This window comes from Pelodiscus sinensis, chromosome 20 (assembly GCF_049634645.1).
Source record: "Pelodiscus sinensis isolate JC-2024 chromosome 20, ASM4963464v1, whole genome shotgun sequence".
Taxonomy (NCBI): Eukaryota; Metazoa; Chordata; order Testudines; family Trionychidae; genus Pelodiscus; species Pelodiscus sinensis.
In genome coordinates this window covers 15357981-15376530 of record NC_134730.1, presented here as the reverse complement: position 1 = coordinate 15376530, position 18550 = coordinate 15357981, and the positions used below count along the sequence as shown (strand labels likewise).

General features: G+C 41.7%; 1 protein-coding gene across 8 annotated transcripts in view; it reads left to right on the top strand.

The window, feature by feature from the left end:
• The window catches only part of MBTD1 (mbt domain containing 1), a 65678-nt gene that overhangs the window by 9140 nt on the left and 37988 nt on the right, over window positions 1-18550 (top strand). For 5 of the 8 annotated variants that reach the window (XM_006125129.4, XM_006125125.3, XM_075903801.1 and 2 more), the window contains exons 2-5: window positions 9098-9299; window positions 11030-11169; window positions 15156-15270; window positions 15367-15452. In XM_006125129.4, coding sequence (XP_006125191.1) covers window positions 9146-9299; window positions 11030-11169; window positions 15156-15270; window positions 15367-15452 — 495 coding nt within the window. In that variant the 5' untranslated portion in view covers window positions 9098-9145. The remainder of the gene's footprint in view (window positions 1-9097; window positions 9300-11029; window positions 11170-15155; window positions 15271-15366; window positions 15453-18550) is intronic. The other 3 variants (XM_075903802.1, XM_075903804.1, XM_075903803.1) reach the window with 3 other exon arrangements.

Genomic DNA, 18550 nt, shown 5'->3' with positions numbered 1-18550 from the left:
TTTAATTTTCTCATGTTAGTTTACCAGATTTTATTTTAAATAAAATATTTAAATATTTATTTGTCCAACACAAAAGGTTTCAATGTTGTCTTTGTCTTGCTACCGGTAGGGTGTCTGGCCAAGGAGAGGTTGCAGGAGTGGGCTTGGAGTGCTTGAGTCTGGGCACATGATGGGGTGGGGGAGCACGTAACTGTCTTTGTGCTCCCCTCTGCTCCCAGGCACCGAGTTCCAGGTATGGCCTCCCACTGCTCCCACTGGCTGGAATCCAGCCAATGGGAGTAGCGTGGAAAGCCTCCAGGCAATGTGTCAATGCCCTGCTGTTTTCTGCCAGCTTGGGGAGGGAAAGCAGCAGTGCGGAGCTGCTTCTAGCTCTTCTTCCCCGCGAGCCAGATCTGGTGGGGAGACTCGGGACTTTCTTTCCCTTCCCCCCTGCAGCGGGAAGCTGGCACTGGTGCTCCAACCTCATTGCGGAGGGAGGCTGGAGTGCCAGTGCAGGATCCCTGCTACAGGGAGAAGGAGAGGGGGGCTGAGCTTGAGCCGAGTCCCACCGCAGTTTGAGAACCACTGCCCTAGACCGATTGCACTCCCAGCATGCTTTTCAGAAGGATCTCAATAGGCAGAGCTCCCCTCCTTTATGCTATTAGTACCTGAAGCTAGCTGGCCTATATCCTCATTCTCATTTTGACATTGATACAAACTTTCTACAGCCTGTTTCTTGCTAAATTCAGCACTGAAAAGAGCTAGGGTTTTTCCTTCCTTTTTGCATGTGCATTTCACACTATGTACATCTATGTGTACTAGTGGTCAATTACTTAACAGAATTGTATCACAAAGAAAACTAACATTGCTATTAGTTTCAGGCAGACTTTTTCAAAGAGCAAGTTGTGTAGCCCTCAGTGCTTTCTGCCTGTCCTTATTTATTATTACTGAGGTACTTCATTGCAAATCTGAAAATTATACTTAGTCCCCTTCTGCTTATAGTTATTCCACATAGGTTTGTGATGTCAAATCTTGTAATCTAAGTAAGATAGCACATCCAAGCAAACCCAAGTCTGATGGGAAGTGCTATAAATGGTTCTAGGACTAGTACTCTTCCCTTGTGCTGAAGAAGATTCTCTCTTTCAACAAGATATTAAAAAGAGGTTTCTGTGGCACATGTGGTGGGAGTAGAGGTGTTAGACGTGATTTTGGCAAAATTCTAGTTTCAGTAAATAGCATTCTGTCTCCCTAAATTTCTTGTGTGTGTAAATATGCTTTCTCTTATTTCTGTACTTATTATCTTGTCCAATAAGTAAATATTAAGACTACACAGCATTAAATGTCTATGTATAGCTCTTCAAAAGCCTACAAATTGTGAGAGCTTTTTAGATTGCTGGGACTCATACCCACATACACATTGACTCCTTAAGGAAAGGAAGGTATTCTTGGACACAGACATGTTGAAGATTTGGGAGGGAATTCCTAAAGCTGTATCCAGAGTAGAGAAAAACAACAGAATTGATTAGGTTTATGCTCCTGCATTTTAGCAGCTTCCCCATAGACAGCATGAAATAGACTAATGGTCATCATGAATGTCATGAGGGAATCGAAGTCACAGAAGTGAAATCATGATGCAAGGTCACTTCCTTATCTAGCTGCAGGCATCTTGCCATGATTCAAAGTAAAAGGATCGAAACCTAAAAAGAAAGGGAGAGACTAGGAAAGGGAAGGGCTGTCAACTCTTCATCCTGTGTTTGGTCGCTTGAAGTGTTCTTTTGTATTGTTGCTTCTCCCCCAACAAAAAGATGTGGGTAAGTTCCTTCTACCAAAAAATAAACAAGGAGCCAATATAAATAAATCTCTATTTACTTAATCTTATTCCAGGGCAAATTAATCTCTCTTGTTTGAACCATTGAAATCAGGATATTTTATTATCTATAGCCTCTTGTCTTTTCAGATTTCAGACCCCAGAATCTAGAAATATTGACCTGAGTAAGTTATACATTCCCATGTCATGACACAACTCCTTTGTTGCCACATTTCTCATTATTTATAGGCTACATCTGTTATGTAGCTCAGCACTTCTGCATAGATGAGATGCTTGCTTTACATTATAAATATCTCTCCCATGCTATACTACTTAAATGCACCTCCCTACTCCAATGGTATCCTGAAAATGTTTCTCTGAAAAACTGGGTCTTGGTGTATGGATACCTATGTTGAGTCTGGAAATTGGCACATATTGCAGTTGTTCGGCCAAGTGAGAATGGGCTTATGAAATACTAGAACATTTACCTGGTGTTGCTAGGGTCCTTAACTTAATATTTTTTTAATAAAGGGAAAATGTACGTGCTTTAGGAGTCAGGGTCAGAAGGGGCTCTGGGCAGGGGACTTTGTGTGTAGGGGGAATGGCCGGGGGAGAAGGAAGCCTCTCCCCTGGAGATTTGTACCAGGGCTGCTTGCTCTTCTCTTTCCTGTCACTGACAGGGAGCGAGAGCAAAGTATGTAGTTTGTCTCCTCCCTGAGCTCTCCAGCCAGAGTGAGGAATGCAGCAAACTCTGCACTTTCCCTTCACTCCTTGACAAAGGGGGACAGCCAGCAATGTCCCTGTATGAATCTAGAGGAGGCTTCAGCTCCTCCCCCTTCCTAAGGGGCGCATGGGTAGGGTGGGAGGCTCTGGGCTGAAGCAGTCCCAGACAAGGAGGTATGCCTCCTGACAGCCCCTTTCACCTTCCTGGTTTTGTTACTCTTTTGTATGGTTTTACAAGAAGTAATCCCATTCCAGGAACATTCCATGTTCCTGGCACAACTAAATCCTTACCTTGCTTTAAGTTATGATAAGAGGAGCTTGGTGGTCCTAGCTCTTACAGTTAAAGAGAAGTTCTTGAACAGACAGAGTGACACACAAACTCTCTCAAATATGTAGTAGATTTAGAGGATATTAATGATATAAATATTTTAATCTGTAAAATTCTTTTAGTTATGATTTTGAAAGTGTGTATATTTTTTCTTTTTGGAAAAACTTATACTTTTGTCATTTGATAAAATGTGCCTAGCACAAATCATAGAATAGGGCTAGAAGGGACCACAATCCTCTAACCCTTGCCAAGATACAGGATTTGTTGAGTCTAAATCATCCAAGACAGATGGCTACTCAGCCTCCTTTTAAAAATCTCCAGCGAAGAAACTTCTGCCTCTCTTGGTAAACTGTACTGTTGTCCTGCTTTTCTTACAGTTAGGAAGGTTTTCCTGAGATTTAATCTAATTCCATGAACATACATAGAGAATGCAAATATTAATCAACACCAAAAAGTGTTAGAAGCAATTTTTCCTCTAAACACAGATGCCATTCACCTTCTGGCAAAAATCTGAATACAAATATTTTTGTAGAAGCCAGAGTTTTTTTTGTCTTTTTAAGAGTTCACAGCCCTTTTCCCACCAAACCAAAACTTCCACATTTCAGTGTGTTTATATAATGGGACAGTTTGACCAAGCACAAGATTTATGGAGGAGGAATATTATGCCACCTTTAGCAAGTATGTATTGGTAACCCCTTAATGTTTGGCATTTCAGGAGTTGCACATTTTTATATGTATGGTCATTTTGAGGATGGCTAGATCAGTTGCCCTATATGTTCTTGAAACAATTTAAAACATTTCCCTTTAGTGTTGCCTTTCATTTATGAATGATTTGATAAAGAGGGCAGACTAAGGTTGGATGCTATGATCAATACAGTGTTAAACATTAACTGTAAGAAGTTATACATTTAATGGAATGTTGAGGATGAAAACTTGCTTTCCTGTTGGTTAATGTGCGGATTTGTAACTGACCAGGATTGTTACTAGAACACTGTATCCATGGCAACATGTTATTCAATTGTTAACTTAATTTTAGCACACAGGAGGTAATAACTGATCTTGCATTTCTTTGGCTTGTAATGGCAATAAAGAATGGCCTGCAGGTGAGGCTTTTCCTGACAGTGAGGACCTGGTCTGATCTTGGTCTTTTGAAATCAATGCAAATTGTTCCATTGATTGCCGTTTGGGTTGAATTTGAGTCTAGGTCAAGAATGCTCCACTCCTCAGCCAATTTCTGACTCTAAGGGAATTCCTTTGGTTCACCTGGTTGTCTTTTTATTTATTTAATTATTTATTTATTTAGAATGACTAGCTAAGGAATTTCCCTGTAGTTGACAATGCATTTAATTTTTTGAACTTTGAGAACTGTTAGTGAGATACATAATGGAGTAAAAACACATTTATTGGTGGCTTTATTTTGGTTTGGGGGCAGGCTAGGACTGGATAAGATTAGAAACTATATTCTACTCTGAATATTAGAAGAGTACTCTCCATACCAAGACAGATATATTGCCAGGAAAGAGTAGAGGATCTTCATTAAAAATTAAAAAAGGAGAGTGGTAGAAAGATGTAAGGATTGAAAGCAAGTATCCTAAGACATTCTGAGTAGGAATGGTCGTACCAGATTGGATGATTGGGCCAGCAGGTATCAAATGTAAAATAAGTGTGTTCTCAATGGAACAGTCGCCTAGCATGCTGACCAGGAAAAAGATTTGGGGGATTATTGTGGAGAAGTCTTTAAATTGGCAGTAAATGGAGCAGGTCAAGTATATAAAGGATAAGTGAACTCCACTCTTTTTAATATCACTTCCAGTCTCTTAGGGTACATCTACACTACAGAGAAGATCGAAGCTTCCACTGTCAATCTTCCAGGTTTTGAACTAGTAGGTGTAATGAAGACAGCTAATTCAAACCGAGAGGGATGCTCCGGTTGATACCAGTAGTCCTGCTTCCACAAGGAGTAAGGGAAGTCAAAGGGAGAGTGTTCTCACTTCGACTTCTTGCAGTGTGGACACCACCAAAAGTTGAGTTAAGATGCTTCGACTTCAGCTAAGCAATTAATATAGCTGAAGTTTCGTATCTTAATTTGACCTTCTCCCGTAGTGTATCCATACCCTTACTGAACACACCATCTTTCATCAAAAGTATCATGGGTTAGAGATGTTAGCGACTAGTCGACTAACCGATAAGCAGGAGCTTATTGGTTAGCACTATTGATTAATTGCATCCTCCCAACTGCTGCTCTGCATTTTACAGCACAGGGAAGCTATCACACAGAGAGGCTGGGTCAGTCCCTGCTTCATGGGTCTTTTAATAAGAGCTTTCCCTGTGCTGTAAAATACACTGGCAGCTGGGAGGGAAGAGGGTTGTATGCTGAGTCATAAGAGACCCTCCGAGCAGGGGCTGATCTTCCCTGTGCTGTAAAATGCAGAGTAGCAACTGGAGAGGTTATGCTGTGAACCAGCGTGAGCCAGAATGCGCTTGAACTGCCTACCATTATCGACTAATCTAGTAGTTGATGATAAAACATCGACTACTCAATTAGTAAATGAATCACATTTTAACGTCCTATCAGGGTCAAAACCTAGCTTTGAGTTTCTTTCAGCTGTTGTTCATTGCTCCCTCCCACAGCCCACGCTTACAATTGAATTTCTCTCTTCATCCTATTTTGCTGATCTGTCTCCTTACCAACTCCTATTAATTTATATCCAGGGAGTGAAGAGCAGTCAGTTGGGTGAGGACTATATTCTTTTCCTGATTTGGCTGCAGCCTTCGAGTCCAGTTTCAGACAACTGGAGTAAACTTCTTGTGCTTCAATTTCCACTGTACATACTGCCTGCCTCCTCCCTTTCTTCCCTCTCTCAGCTCGAACCCGACCTCATTGCTTCCTCTCGCCACTTGGAATTGCTATTTTAAACCAAGCCCCTACTCCCCTTCCTCCACCCCACAGGGCTTTCAACACCAAGAAACCTAGCCAGCAGACCCCAAATCGCAGCCATGACAGCCCAGGGTCCGGGGTGAGGGGCAGAAGTACGGTGCTCAGGACAGCAGCCTGTGGACAAGTGCTAGGAGTGGGTGGGGCTCCCAGCCAGACTTATGTGCCAGCAGGAGGCTCTTGGGGTGCTGGAGCCCATGCTCCATTGCCTGGAGTCTGGCTGCCCCCACAGAGACTCACGCCCTCCCCAGGGGCTGAACTTACCACAGCTGCCAGAGCACCCCCAAGCTGCCCAGGGGGAACCACTGCACTGACTTGTCTGCTTCTTCTCTTCTGCTCCTGGCGGGCGGATAGGTAGGGCTGGGGTGGTGAGAATGCAGACAGGACCGCATCGTAGAGGTGTCGGGACAGTGGCCCCCCATGCTGCTACTGCTTCCTCACCTCAGCATTTTGCCGTGCCCCAGAGCACTGCATGCACACAGCACTACCTGCGTCTTACTGCACCCCACGCGGGGCAAGCAGGCATCCCTACGCCTCCCTAGCCACCACGGTTAGAGCCAGGCTTGGCATGTGCTGCAGCTGGGAGAGGGGGTGGGGTTGGAGAGGGGAAGAGAAAGAACCTGGGCTGGTGGGGGAGGGAGAAGTGGCCCAGGCTGGTGGTGGATTGGGGGGAGGGAGAAGTGACTTGGCTAGCAGGGCTGCAGCTTGGCCATTCCTGGTGGCTGGTGGGGAGAGCCCAGGTTGCCTACCCCCTGCAAGATGAGGCTTGGCGAGCACAGCAAGTGGGGGCACAGTCCCCTAGTGGCCTAATAAATTTGTCAGTCTCAAAAGTGCCACAGGACTGCTAGTTGTTTTTAAACAGACACTGGGCCTAAATCTTCTCTCACCATCATAGATTGGGACTAATGCAACTCATTAGAGGTATGTCAATTTAGAATGGTGATAAATGAAAGAAGAATGGAGCCCACTGTCTTCTGATGTGTGAACATTAAGGGGAATGGATATGAATAGAGCCTTAGTGTCTTTGGCCAAAATCCCACATTTGGATTATTACGCAGTGTGCTGAATCAGTAATTTCTTGCACTCCATTCTGGCAGTGACTACATTTCATTGGGTTTTTTTGTGAAGCATTTGGGGATCCTTTGAAGTGAAAGATGCCATGTAAAATATATATTCTAGATGCTCAGCAAAATAGAACATCAGTACATTTGTTTTATATATTCTGAATGTCTTCACTGTGAATTTCTGAAACCTCTTCTATTCCAACAGTGAACTTCACATGTGTATATGACCTGGGGTAAAGGAAAGAACTACCTTTAGGCAGGATTTTCTTCTTGTATGTAATAGTAACAAATTAACGAATAGTCTACCAGCACCTTAAAGACTAACAAAACATATAGATGGTATCATGAGCTTTGGTGGGTACAAACCACTTCTTCAGATGACAAATTAGTCACCTTTCTATTGAAACTATTTTCGTGGCCCCTATTGCTGCAGTATTTGAGCATCTTACAATCTTAAGTATCATATTGTATAGAAAAGGAATTGAGCCTGTGAGGGGATAAGTGATTTGTCCAGGAAGTCTGTTGTGGAGCAGAGATTTGGACACAGGCTTCCCAAATTCTCAACTAGTGCTGTACCCACCAAACTATCCTTTCTTTCTGATCAAACAAACTTTTCTGAGGTCTGTGCATGTCTACACTACAGAGTTATTTCAAAACAACTCCCCTGATTTTGAAATAACAGGGTGAGTGTTCACACAGCAAGCCCGGGCTTGCTATAGCAAAATAATAACCCCTCATTCAACGAGGAATTGCTATTTCAAAATAGGGTTAGTGTGGATTCTCAGCTGCTGTTATTTCAAAATAGTTACTCCCCAAAGTCATTCAAAGTAATTATTCTTCAGTGCTTCCTGGGGCTCTTAAGTCGAGGTAGTACATCCATATTAACGGAGCCTGCCTTGGACTAATTTTGAGGCTTCCCTGTAGTAGGGATGCACTGCAGGCAGTCCCCGGGTTACATGGATCCGACTTACATCAGATCCCTACTTACAAACGGGGTGAGACAACCCCGCACTAGCTGCTTCCCCCCCAGCAGACCAGGGAGACGTAGAGCTAGCGCCTCCCCCCAGCAGACCAGGGAGACGCAGAGCGGCTTTTCTCAGCAGACATCTCAGCTTGAGAATAAAGGACTGAGGGAAGTGAGGTGTGGGAGATTAAAACTGAGCTCTGGAGAAATGTTTGGCTAGAGTTTCCCCTACAATATGTACCAGTTCCGACTTACATACAAATTCAACTTAAGAACAAACCTACAGTCCCTATCTTGTATGTAACCTGGGGACTGCCTGTATTTCAAAATTAGTTATTTTGGGAGTTATTTCAAAATAATTTATTTTGAAATAACTTAGGAGTGTAGACATGGGATTCCACAGGCATATTAACGTTTTTAGTGAATTTGGCTGCAGCCTTTTAGGATGCACTTTCTTGCTTATGTGTTCCAACTCTGTCAATACTCTAGATACCAGGATTACTGAACTCTGGAGAGATGTCAACAAAAGACAAGATTTGACTTGTCACATTGCTCTATTACAAGACAGGATTTTTTTCTTGTATAAATACTGACTAATTCTGCCTTTAGAAAGTTTAGAAGTTCTCAGTCCTGAACAATTTTATTAGCAGGTACATGGTAGTGATGTAATAGTGTAGTCGATTCATCGATAAGAAAAAGCTTATAGGTTAATACTGTAGACTACATGCATTTTATAAATTAATAAATACATTAAATTCAAATAAATTAAATTAAATTAATTTTCCTCTCCTCCTGCCAGTAGATTTTTTTTTTTAGCAAGCTGGCCAGCAGCCTGGCTCAGTCTCAGCTTGCGCCAGGTGTGGGACCTATCCCTGCTGCGGCTCTGCATTTAAAGTATATTAGGAGCCAGGCAGGCAGGCAGCCCAGCTCAGTTCTGACTCACATCAGGTCTAGAAGCTCAGACCCCTCCCCAGACAGGGGCTGCTGCCATCCCGTGCTGCTGCCTCTGATACAGAAGCAGCAGCATGGAGTGGCAGGGGGTTCCTCAGGAGTGGGGCCAAAGCTCACTAGCTGCTGGCCCACCCCCGGGTACTATAGAATAGTCAAGTAACCGATACAAATTCATGAGGTTAATTAACTATTCAATGAACTGATATTTAACATCCCTAGTTCATGGCTGATATCTCTATGTATCTAAAGAAAATCCTTTAATTCAGCCAGCAGTTTACTGTATCTCCAAAACCTTTACATTAAGAGTATTCTAATTTATCTTGTGTCTTTTATGTTTTGCTTTTAGACTGAGCATTCTTCACGGCCAGAAAGGAAGAGACGTGACTCATTCGGGATGTTTGACGGTTATGATAGTTGTAGTGAGGACACTAGTAGCAGCTCAAGCTCTGATGAGAGTGAAGAAGAAGTTGCCCCCTTACCATCAAGTCTCCCTATTATCAAGAATAATGGACAGGTCTATACTTATCCAGATGGTAAATCTGGCATGGGTGAGTATAAAGATTTTCTAAAATTCAGTTTTTAGGCTTCCAGCTAGATCTTATGGTTCTCCTATCACCATATTCTGTGTTTTATTTCAAGCTGAGATGTCATTTGCATGAGTGTAAGGATGCATGTTGACTTCTTCCTGCTTTATGAGAACAAAGCAAACTAGTTGAAGGCTTTTACTTCTAACAATGAGAAACAAGAAAAACTTTTCTATTCACCTAGCAAGGAAGATGCAAATATTTGTGTGGGTTTTTTTTTTTTTTTTTTTTTTTTTTTTTTTAACATCAAGTAAATTTGTATTCAGATAAGATTTCGTTCGCAGTCTTCTCAATGTTTGGATTAACTGTCTTTTAACATCAACATTTTTCGAAGGTGAATTTAGAGTTGCATTTTTTTCCCACTTTTTTATATTGTATGGCAGGGTAATCCTGCTTGTGGCTCCCAGATCTCTGCTCCATCCTGTAGCTGGCAGTCTCAGTTCTGTGAGACTGGGCCTGCTTGCCCTTGCCAGGGTTTGAACTTTTGTCCCTCAGCTACAAAGAGCATAGAGGCAGGTGCCCCATGGTCAGCCTGGGCTGGATAAACAGACCGCTCCAGCAACTGGCTGGATTCTCAGGCGGCCGTGGGAAAGGGAATCCAGACCCCCTTCTTGGAGCATCTCACCTTCTTCTCAGTCTCTGGCAATGCTGCCATTTCCTTTCTCACTTTTTCTGTTTATTCTCCCTGGTCTGGTCTGGTCTCACTCCAATTTCCTCTCCCACTCTCCTCCCCTCCCTGCTGGGAAGGCTTCTTTTTAAAAGGCTCAGTGGCAGCCTCACGTGAGGTCAGCTGGCCCTGATTGATTTACAGCAGCCCTGTCTCCCTTGTTCCTGATTAGCCAAGGCCCTTGCTGCCTTTTAGAGCTGCCTTTCTCTCTCTTATCTAGTCCTCTGCCCTGACCCTGTCACAATTGGTTTTCTTTTTGTGGTAGTAAAAATTATTTACCACTGTTAAGTCAACTCTGTCAGAATGCCGCTGTTCAGCTCCGTATCTTTGGGACCACGTTATTTTGAGAAAAAGGGAAGATCGCTTTCATCATCAAGGAAAAACAATAGGGCAGATATATTGCCCGTCAGTGGCATTCTTTTGTGCTAAAACCCACTTGGGGCATCGCAATGGTACAAGTCATTTGTGATCTCTGTTTCTCTGGGTATCCTAGAACTGACTGTAGTGGAACCCATAAAGCATATGGTTCCAGCCGGATGAGATTGCTGACTGGCCACAATACGTGGGAGAGATTTGTGTGTGATTCAAGGGACAGTAGAAAAATGACACAAGTCTTATTTTGGATTGGGAGTAGTAAACATCCAATGAAGTCTGCTTTCACAGACTTTGAAGAAGTCTCTTTAACTTTAGTACTGGGTATCATGCAGTGTGAAGACCAAGTTTGGATGAGTCATTCCTTTGTGCCCCTGAAAACTGAGGAGGGGGACCATTTCAGCCTTGAATCAACAAAGACGTTGGTATTTGAGTAGTTGCACAGATGTCACTAGGACTGGTCATTTTGTAACGTTAAGGACACGCAAGGGTTTTCAGGATCAATGGCTTGGTGTCTAAATAGTGAAAATGAAGCTAAATGGGGTGCAACCCATAAGGCTTTCATCATGGTATCCTTACATTTGAGTTTGACTTCTCATTTAATCTGAAATTTTTACCACTCTTTACAGCTGAGCCTTTTTTCTCCTCTGATTAGCTACCTGTGAGATGTGTGGGATGGTCGGTGTCAGAGATGCTTTTTACTCTAAGACAAAGCGTTTCTGCAGTGTTTCATGCTCCCGAAGTTATTCGTCGAACTCCAAGAAGGCCAGCATTCTGGCCAGACTTCAGGTAACGGTACAGAAACCACTTTGTTTTATATACTTACTCTTACATGTTTTACAAATTAGAATGTCTCTGTCTGGTCTGGTTTATCTGAACTCATGCATGTTGTGTTTTTTTTTAATTAGGTATTTTTTTTATTAACTCATAGTAACATTTAACATATCTGCGTTTGTAAGTCAAAACGTACCAAATTATTCATCTGCTGTTGACACAGAGTGCAAATTTCCTGTTGCTGAGTAAATTCTAAACCTAAAACCTTGTCTTTTTAGTGCTTACAGGAAAATAAGATTAAAAAGTTACATTAGCAACATGGCTAAAGTTAAACTAAGCCAGATATTTAACTGCTCAAAGCTGATTTCAGAAATGTGTTCATCTGAAATATGTCCTCGCTAATAACAAAAATAGAGATCAATACTTTATAAGTGTCAAGGAACAAATCTTGTGCTCAACACCTAACCAGAGTGGATTACAGATATATTGAATGGAATGACAGGAAACGAGTTTCTGCTGCTCCATCAACTGAGTAGCCAAAATAGTTTCTGTGGGCCACAGGCCAGGGCAGGTGGATGAAAGGAAGATCTGTGCTGTGGCTATTGCTCTGGTCCACTTGTGCCTTACATGGTGCTGTTCAAGGAATTCTTATGGTGCACTTTGTGTGGGTATTTAGGACATGTCTTTACTATGGGTTGGATCGAGGGAGCAGTAATCGATCCAGCGGGTGTTGATTTATCATGTCTAGTATAGACACAATAAATTGACCACCAATCGCTCTCCTATCAACTAGAGTGAGACCACTACAGGAGTTGACAGAAGAGTTTTTTCTGTTGATACAGGGTGGTGTGGGCTCTGTGGTAAATAGATTGAAGATCTGTTCATTTGAGTTATGCTACTAACAACAGAAATTGCGTAGCTTAGATTTCCCTGTCCCTATAGTGTAGACTTACCCTTAGGTTCATTGTGCAGAGGAATTAAAGAAACTCTGTTACCATGGTCACAGTGCACTTGCAGTGGAAAGAGGTTTTAAATGTGTGTGCCCAAGGACAATGGGGGCACAAAGAGTCACATGCCCCCTCCCCAAACAGCTGCCCAGGGGAGCTCAGGGCTACGGGCAATTGGGGGAATTAGTGGGGGCCTGGTGTGGGATTAGTGGTGGGGGATGGGGGAAGAGGTGGAACCACCCCATGCACTCACCAGCGACAGGAAGCAGAGTGACATGGCTAGGGATTATGTGTATGTGAGAGACAATGGTAGGCTATAACCTTGATCACTTGCTACCTGAGGTTTCAGCCTCTTTATCTGTGTTATTTTTATAACACAACCATGCTAATTAACATTTGAAATAAACCAAATTAACAAAGGAGGGGGGAAGAATGAGAATTAAAACATAGAATCATAGAATACGAGCACTGGAAGTGACCTCGAGAGGTTATCAGTCCAGTCCCTTGCCCTTATGGCAGGACCCAGTACTTTGTAGACCATCCCTGATAGACATTAACCTATTCTTAAATATCTCTAGAGATGGAGATTCTACAGCCTCCCTGGGCAATTTATTCCAGTGTTTAACCACCCTGACAGTTAGGAACTTTTTCCTAATGTCCAACCTGAACCTCCCTTGCTGCAGTTTAAGCCCATTGCTTCTTGCTCTATCCTCAGAGGCCCGGAAGAACAATTGTTCACCCTCCTCCTTGTGACACCCTTTTAGATACCTGAAATCCGCTATCACGTCCCCTCTCAATCTTCTCTCTTCCAAACTAAACAAGCCCAGTTCTTTCAGTCTTTTTTCATAGGTCATGTTCTCTAGACCTTTAATCATTCTTCATGCTCTTTTCTGGACCTTCTCCAATTTCTCCACATCTTTCTTGAAATGTGGTGCCCAGAACTGGACACAATACTCCAACTGAGGCCTAATCAGCGCAGAGTAAAGCAGAAGAATGATTTCCTGTGTCTTGCTTTCAACGCTCCTGTTAATGCATTCTAGAATCATGTTTTCTTTTTTTTGCAACAGCATCACACTGTTCACTCACATTTAGCTTGTGGTCCACTATAACTCCTAGGCTGTGTCTAGACTGCAGGGTTTTTTCGAAAAAAGTAGCCTTTTTTTTTAAAAAACTTCACCTGTGTCTAGACTACAGGCGCATTCTTTTGAAATTAAATCAAAAGAACGCGGCTCTTCTTTTGACGACGGTACTCCTCACTTCACGAGGAAGAATGCCTTTTTTCAAAAGTGCTTTTTCAAAAAAATGCAAACAGGGCTTTTTCGAAAGAGAGCATCCAGGCTTGCTTTTTCGAAAGTACTGCTTGCAGTCTAGACATAGCCCTAGATCCCTTTCTGCCATACTCCTTCCCAGACCGTCGCTTCCCATTCTGTATGTATGAAACTGATTGTTCCTTCCTAAGTGGAGCACTTTGCATTTGCCCTTATTAAACTTTATCCTGTTTACCTGAGACCATTTCTCCAATTTGTCCTGATCATTTTGAATGATGACTCTGTCCTCCAAACCCCGCCTAGCTTGGTATTATCTGCAAACTTAATAAGCGTACTCTCTATGCCGATATCTAAATAGTTGATGAAGATATTGAACAGAACTGGTCCCAAAACAGGCCTCTGAGGAACCCAACTTGTTATACCTTTCCAGCAGGATTGTGAACCATTAATAACATGCCAAAGTTAAAACTGCAGGGCTGCTTAAGAATATCTAATTTGAGAATAAAATGACAAATAGCTTAGCCAGTGCGATCTGTGAAGCCAACAAATACTTTAGACTAAATCTATGGATTATTCAGATGCCACACACAGTGGTGACTGCTGGGGAGGGACACAAGGGGGGGCACATGACTGCCCCCCATGACTCTTTCTCACCACCCCTAGCCAAAGGGAGGGGCCCCACCTCTTGGTACCTCTGCCCTGCCTCTTCCTGCCCATCCCTCCCCTATTCCATTCCTTCCCCCAACCCCTGCCTCTACTCTACCCCCATTCCACCTCTTCTTCCAAGTCCCTTCCCCCTAGTGATGCGATCCAGAGGACTAGTAGGAGGCGTGGTGCTGGCAGCCCTACTTGTACTCACTGGTGGCATAGCTGGGAAGTGGAGCAACCTGACCCCAAAGGTGAAAGTAAGCCCGTGTGTCCCAGTATGGCGCCCTGTAAGAGACTGGCCAACTGGGGGCAGGGAACTGGATGCTCCCAGTGTAGTAACAAAAATTGGTTGTGTCACTACACCCTGAGCGCTGTGGTTACAGCACACCTGGGCTCCAACCCCGGTGCTCAGGCAGCTGGACAGTGCAGTTGCCAGCACCCCAGCCAGCCCCAGTGGCTGAGCCAGCTCAGATGGCATTGTGCTCACACTCTCAGCCCCGAACTCCCCACACACCACCGCACTCCTCTGCCCTGCGCCTCCTCACAATCTTCTACCCTGAGCCCTCTGCACTGCATCCCACACTCACATTTCTTGTCCTATCCCAACTCCCCGCCTCCTCCTGATGCCCCCCGAGGGGAGGCTGCAATATGACAGTTTTCTGTCAGAAATTTAAGTTACTTTTACTCCTGCTCACATGGGACTTCAACTGAAGTCTGCGGGCATAGACTAAACTGCTATGATATGGCCCTTTAGAATTAGATTTAGGATTCTGTCTGTCATCTTTTTGATCATTGCAGATGTCTAGTCGCTTTACCCATTATCTGTAGAACAGTAGCAGATGCTGTGTGCTGTGCAAGTTTCCATACCCAGGCAAAAATAATGTTTTGGACATTTCCTTGAGTCTGTTTTTTGTGTCTAAGTTTCATACTAATACCAAATGTGGCTCATGTGGTATTTGAATGGACAACTTCCACACTATGTTTTATTTGTTAAAATTGTTGCCTACCAGAATAGCCTTATGAGAGATGCATTTTGTTTACAAAATTAATTGTGTATTGTTCTTGTTTGTGAGAGGCATATTTTTTTGAAATGTCCAGTTGGGAGTTTTGAAAGGCTTTGTTTACTTAACTCTTATTATCCTAGGGTAAACCTCCAACTAAAAAGGCTAAAGTTCTTCAGAAACAACCTCTAGTGGCTAAACTAGCAGCATATGCACAGTACCAGGCAACGTTACAGAACCAAGTGAAGACTAAAACAGGTAACTGTGTATTCTAGAAATGAAACCAATTCTTGGCAACGTAAGATCTACTGTTCACCCCCATGCAGCTTCCTAAACACAATAACTTTCTTTTAGCAGCTGTCCCTGTGGAAGGTTTCAGTTGGGGTAACTACATTGCTAGCAATAATTTAACAGCAGCTCCCGTTACCTGTTTTAAACATGTAAGTATTCTCTGCTATTTTTTCTCTGCGGCATTTTATTTTTTATGCAAGAAACAGCAACTAAATCAGTTGCTTAATACTTTATCAATTAATTTAGCACTACGTTAATATTTAAACACTTTTTATTGAAAATTATAGAAGGAAATGTGCATGCCTTATTCTACTTGAAACCTTTCTGAATATTATCAGCCAATCCTGCTATATATGATTCAGGTTCAAAGTTTCAAAATGGAAGGATGGTGAGTTAAGCCCATGGAAACTTATTTTTCACACATTCAAAGCACTATCATTGATTAGTCCAGATTTATAGAATCTAAGCCAATCTAGTTTGACACACAGTAATTGACAAAAATGAAAACTACCTATTAGGCCAAGTCTGACCTCTTCTCAAAAGGTATACAATTGGTCCTTTGGATCTAGGTTTGTTTTTGTCCTATTTCTTAATCAAAATCTCACTATCATCTAAGTTATTGGGGGGGGGAAACAGAAAATTTCTGTAGTTACAAAGATAAAACTGTTCTTCACTTTCTTTTTCTTTGTTCATAGCATTATAGAAATACAAAAAGTGTTTATTTAGCCATTAAACAACTTACATATAAACTTCTGTTACCAGTATGACCTTTTTTTTTTTTGTTCTAAGAGGCAAAATATTAAATTCGTATTTTAGATAGCATATGTATATATAGCACATTTTAGATATTTGAATCTTTAAGAACTCTATATGCAAATTGCATCCATATTTTTAAAAAATCTCTGTTGCTTCATGTCTGCAAATAAGCTAGTAAGACATTGTCGGTACAACTGTTTTGTTTTGTTTAAATGGAAATTGGGTTTTTGAGAGAGTGAAATGTTTCACAGAAGGCATCTGGCTTCTTGGGTAGCATCTGGTTTATTTTACTTTTGTATTGGAAAACTGAAAAAAAATATCAGTTGAAAACTAAAACTTTTAGTTTCTTTCATGAAAAGTCAAAATGTTATGTTGAAATTTTCAATGAAAATTGATTTATTTTGGTCTGCTAAGGGCAGAAAACAGGTGCTGGTTTTCATTTTCTCTATGGAAAATGTCAACTGAAAACATTTTCTGCCCATATCTAAAATTTGTGCAGGAGGTTGCAAGGTGTGGTGCTCTATCAGTTCCTAAGTCAGTGGGAACTGAGGGTACACACCCCATGTTGAAATGAGCCCTTTATGCTTTCGGGCTTTGTTGCACTGAACAAAGCCCAGCTCTAGTGTCACTTTGTGATTCAGTGCCAAACTCCATGTGCTTGAACAAGTATTTCTTCATTCCAATGGAAAGACCTCTGTGTGTGTGTGTGTGTGTGTGTGTGTGTGTGTGTGTGTGTGTAAAATGGTATAAGTTGTGCAATAATGTACATTCTATAAAAAGTAATTTTGTTAATGCATTGTGAAAGGTAGTGTTAAGATGAGCCTGCTTCATTCTGTATTCTGGAACTGCTCAAGAATAATCTAACAGGCTTAGGAAAAATATGAAATAATTGCATGGCCTGTTCATAGTATTATGCTACTTTATTTTTTAAAGATTTCATTACATTTTGATATCCCACCGCTGCACAAATGAAACAGAATAGCACATTAGTAACTTAAAATACACACTATATTAATATTCAAACTTTATCCTGAATTTTACACAACATTTACAATATGCAGAGTGGTGACAGAGCTGAAGAACAATCCGCATGCTGCTACATAGGTACTTGTACCTAAAGTCTGTTTCTTCTTTCTGCCCTGCAGTGCTTTTGTACTCTTTTCCTTAAGTTCAACAGCATTCCTGAAGGGTTGCTTGTAGGTTCTCACTTTCTTGAGTCCTTGGACATTGTTCAGTATACTGTAGGTCTTATTTGGTATTCAATTTTGCTCTACACTTCTTCAAAGAACATAGTATAAACTATTCATCAAAGAATCTGTAGGCATATCATTCCTCTGTTCTTTTTTGAACAAAGTCATCTTGTGATTTGTGGGATTTTTTGTTTGATTGGTTTTGGTTTGCTCTTTAAAATTATTATTTACCATGAGGATCATAGAATTTTTCTTTTCATAAATGTAAAAACAAAATAATCCCACATCTTTCACATATAGTAGGAAATATGCATTAATTTTTCTGCAACGGTACAGCGCCACTTGGGCTACTAGCTGTGGAAGCTGTGTGAATTTTTTTAATCACTGAGGTCACGTCTCTTTTTACTGGAGGATCAACGCTTTGGCGATCGATCTTCTAGCGTTTGGAAATTTTCCCCCATCAGCACTGGTACTCCTCACAATCGCAAGGAGTAAGGGAAGTCAACAGAAGTGTTTCTCCTGTCGACCTCCCGCTGTGGGGCCACCCCAGAAAATCGGTACAAGGTACATCGACTCTAGCAGCACAATTCGCATAGCTGGAGTTGCATATCTTGCATCGATTTTTCTCTGTCCGTGTAAACCTCGCTTGAGTCACTTATGATAGATCGCTCAGAAACTGCACCCTGCATATGCTATTGCTTTCACCATTGGTAACACCATGGGAACTGCATTAGTGCAGAAGAACACTTGCAAATTGTCTTAATGTTATACCAGAAGTCGTTTTTCTTCAGATTAGTGATTGATTTGTAGATGTGACAGCTGTTCCCATGGTGCTTCTAAGAACACCTGCCTTAAAGAATTTTTAAAAATCATATTATCCTACTAATTGCATCAATTTATTTTATTGAGTCTAATATATATTCCCTGGCATCAGAAAGTCTTTTAATCCGTAATAAGAATTTGTAACAAAAAGACAGACATAATACTTCTGTTTTTGTTTATCTGAAAAATGTGAGCACTGTTTTCTGTGTATTTCATCTTTTTAGTAGGATTGCTGTATACGTAGGTATCTTAATTCTTAACTAGGTTTGTTAACAAAAAATAAATTCTAAAAATACATGTGAGCTCTAACAAGGTGCTTGGTATTGCACGAGACGTTAAGAGGCCTGATTCTTAGAGGTTTGAAATACCTGCCACTCCCCTTAATGAGAGTTGAAATCTGAAAACCAGTCTTCTTTTATTTAGGTGACTGACTTTTGGCAATCAGGTTTGAATATTTTGACCTTTTAAATCCTAGCAAT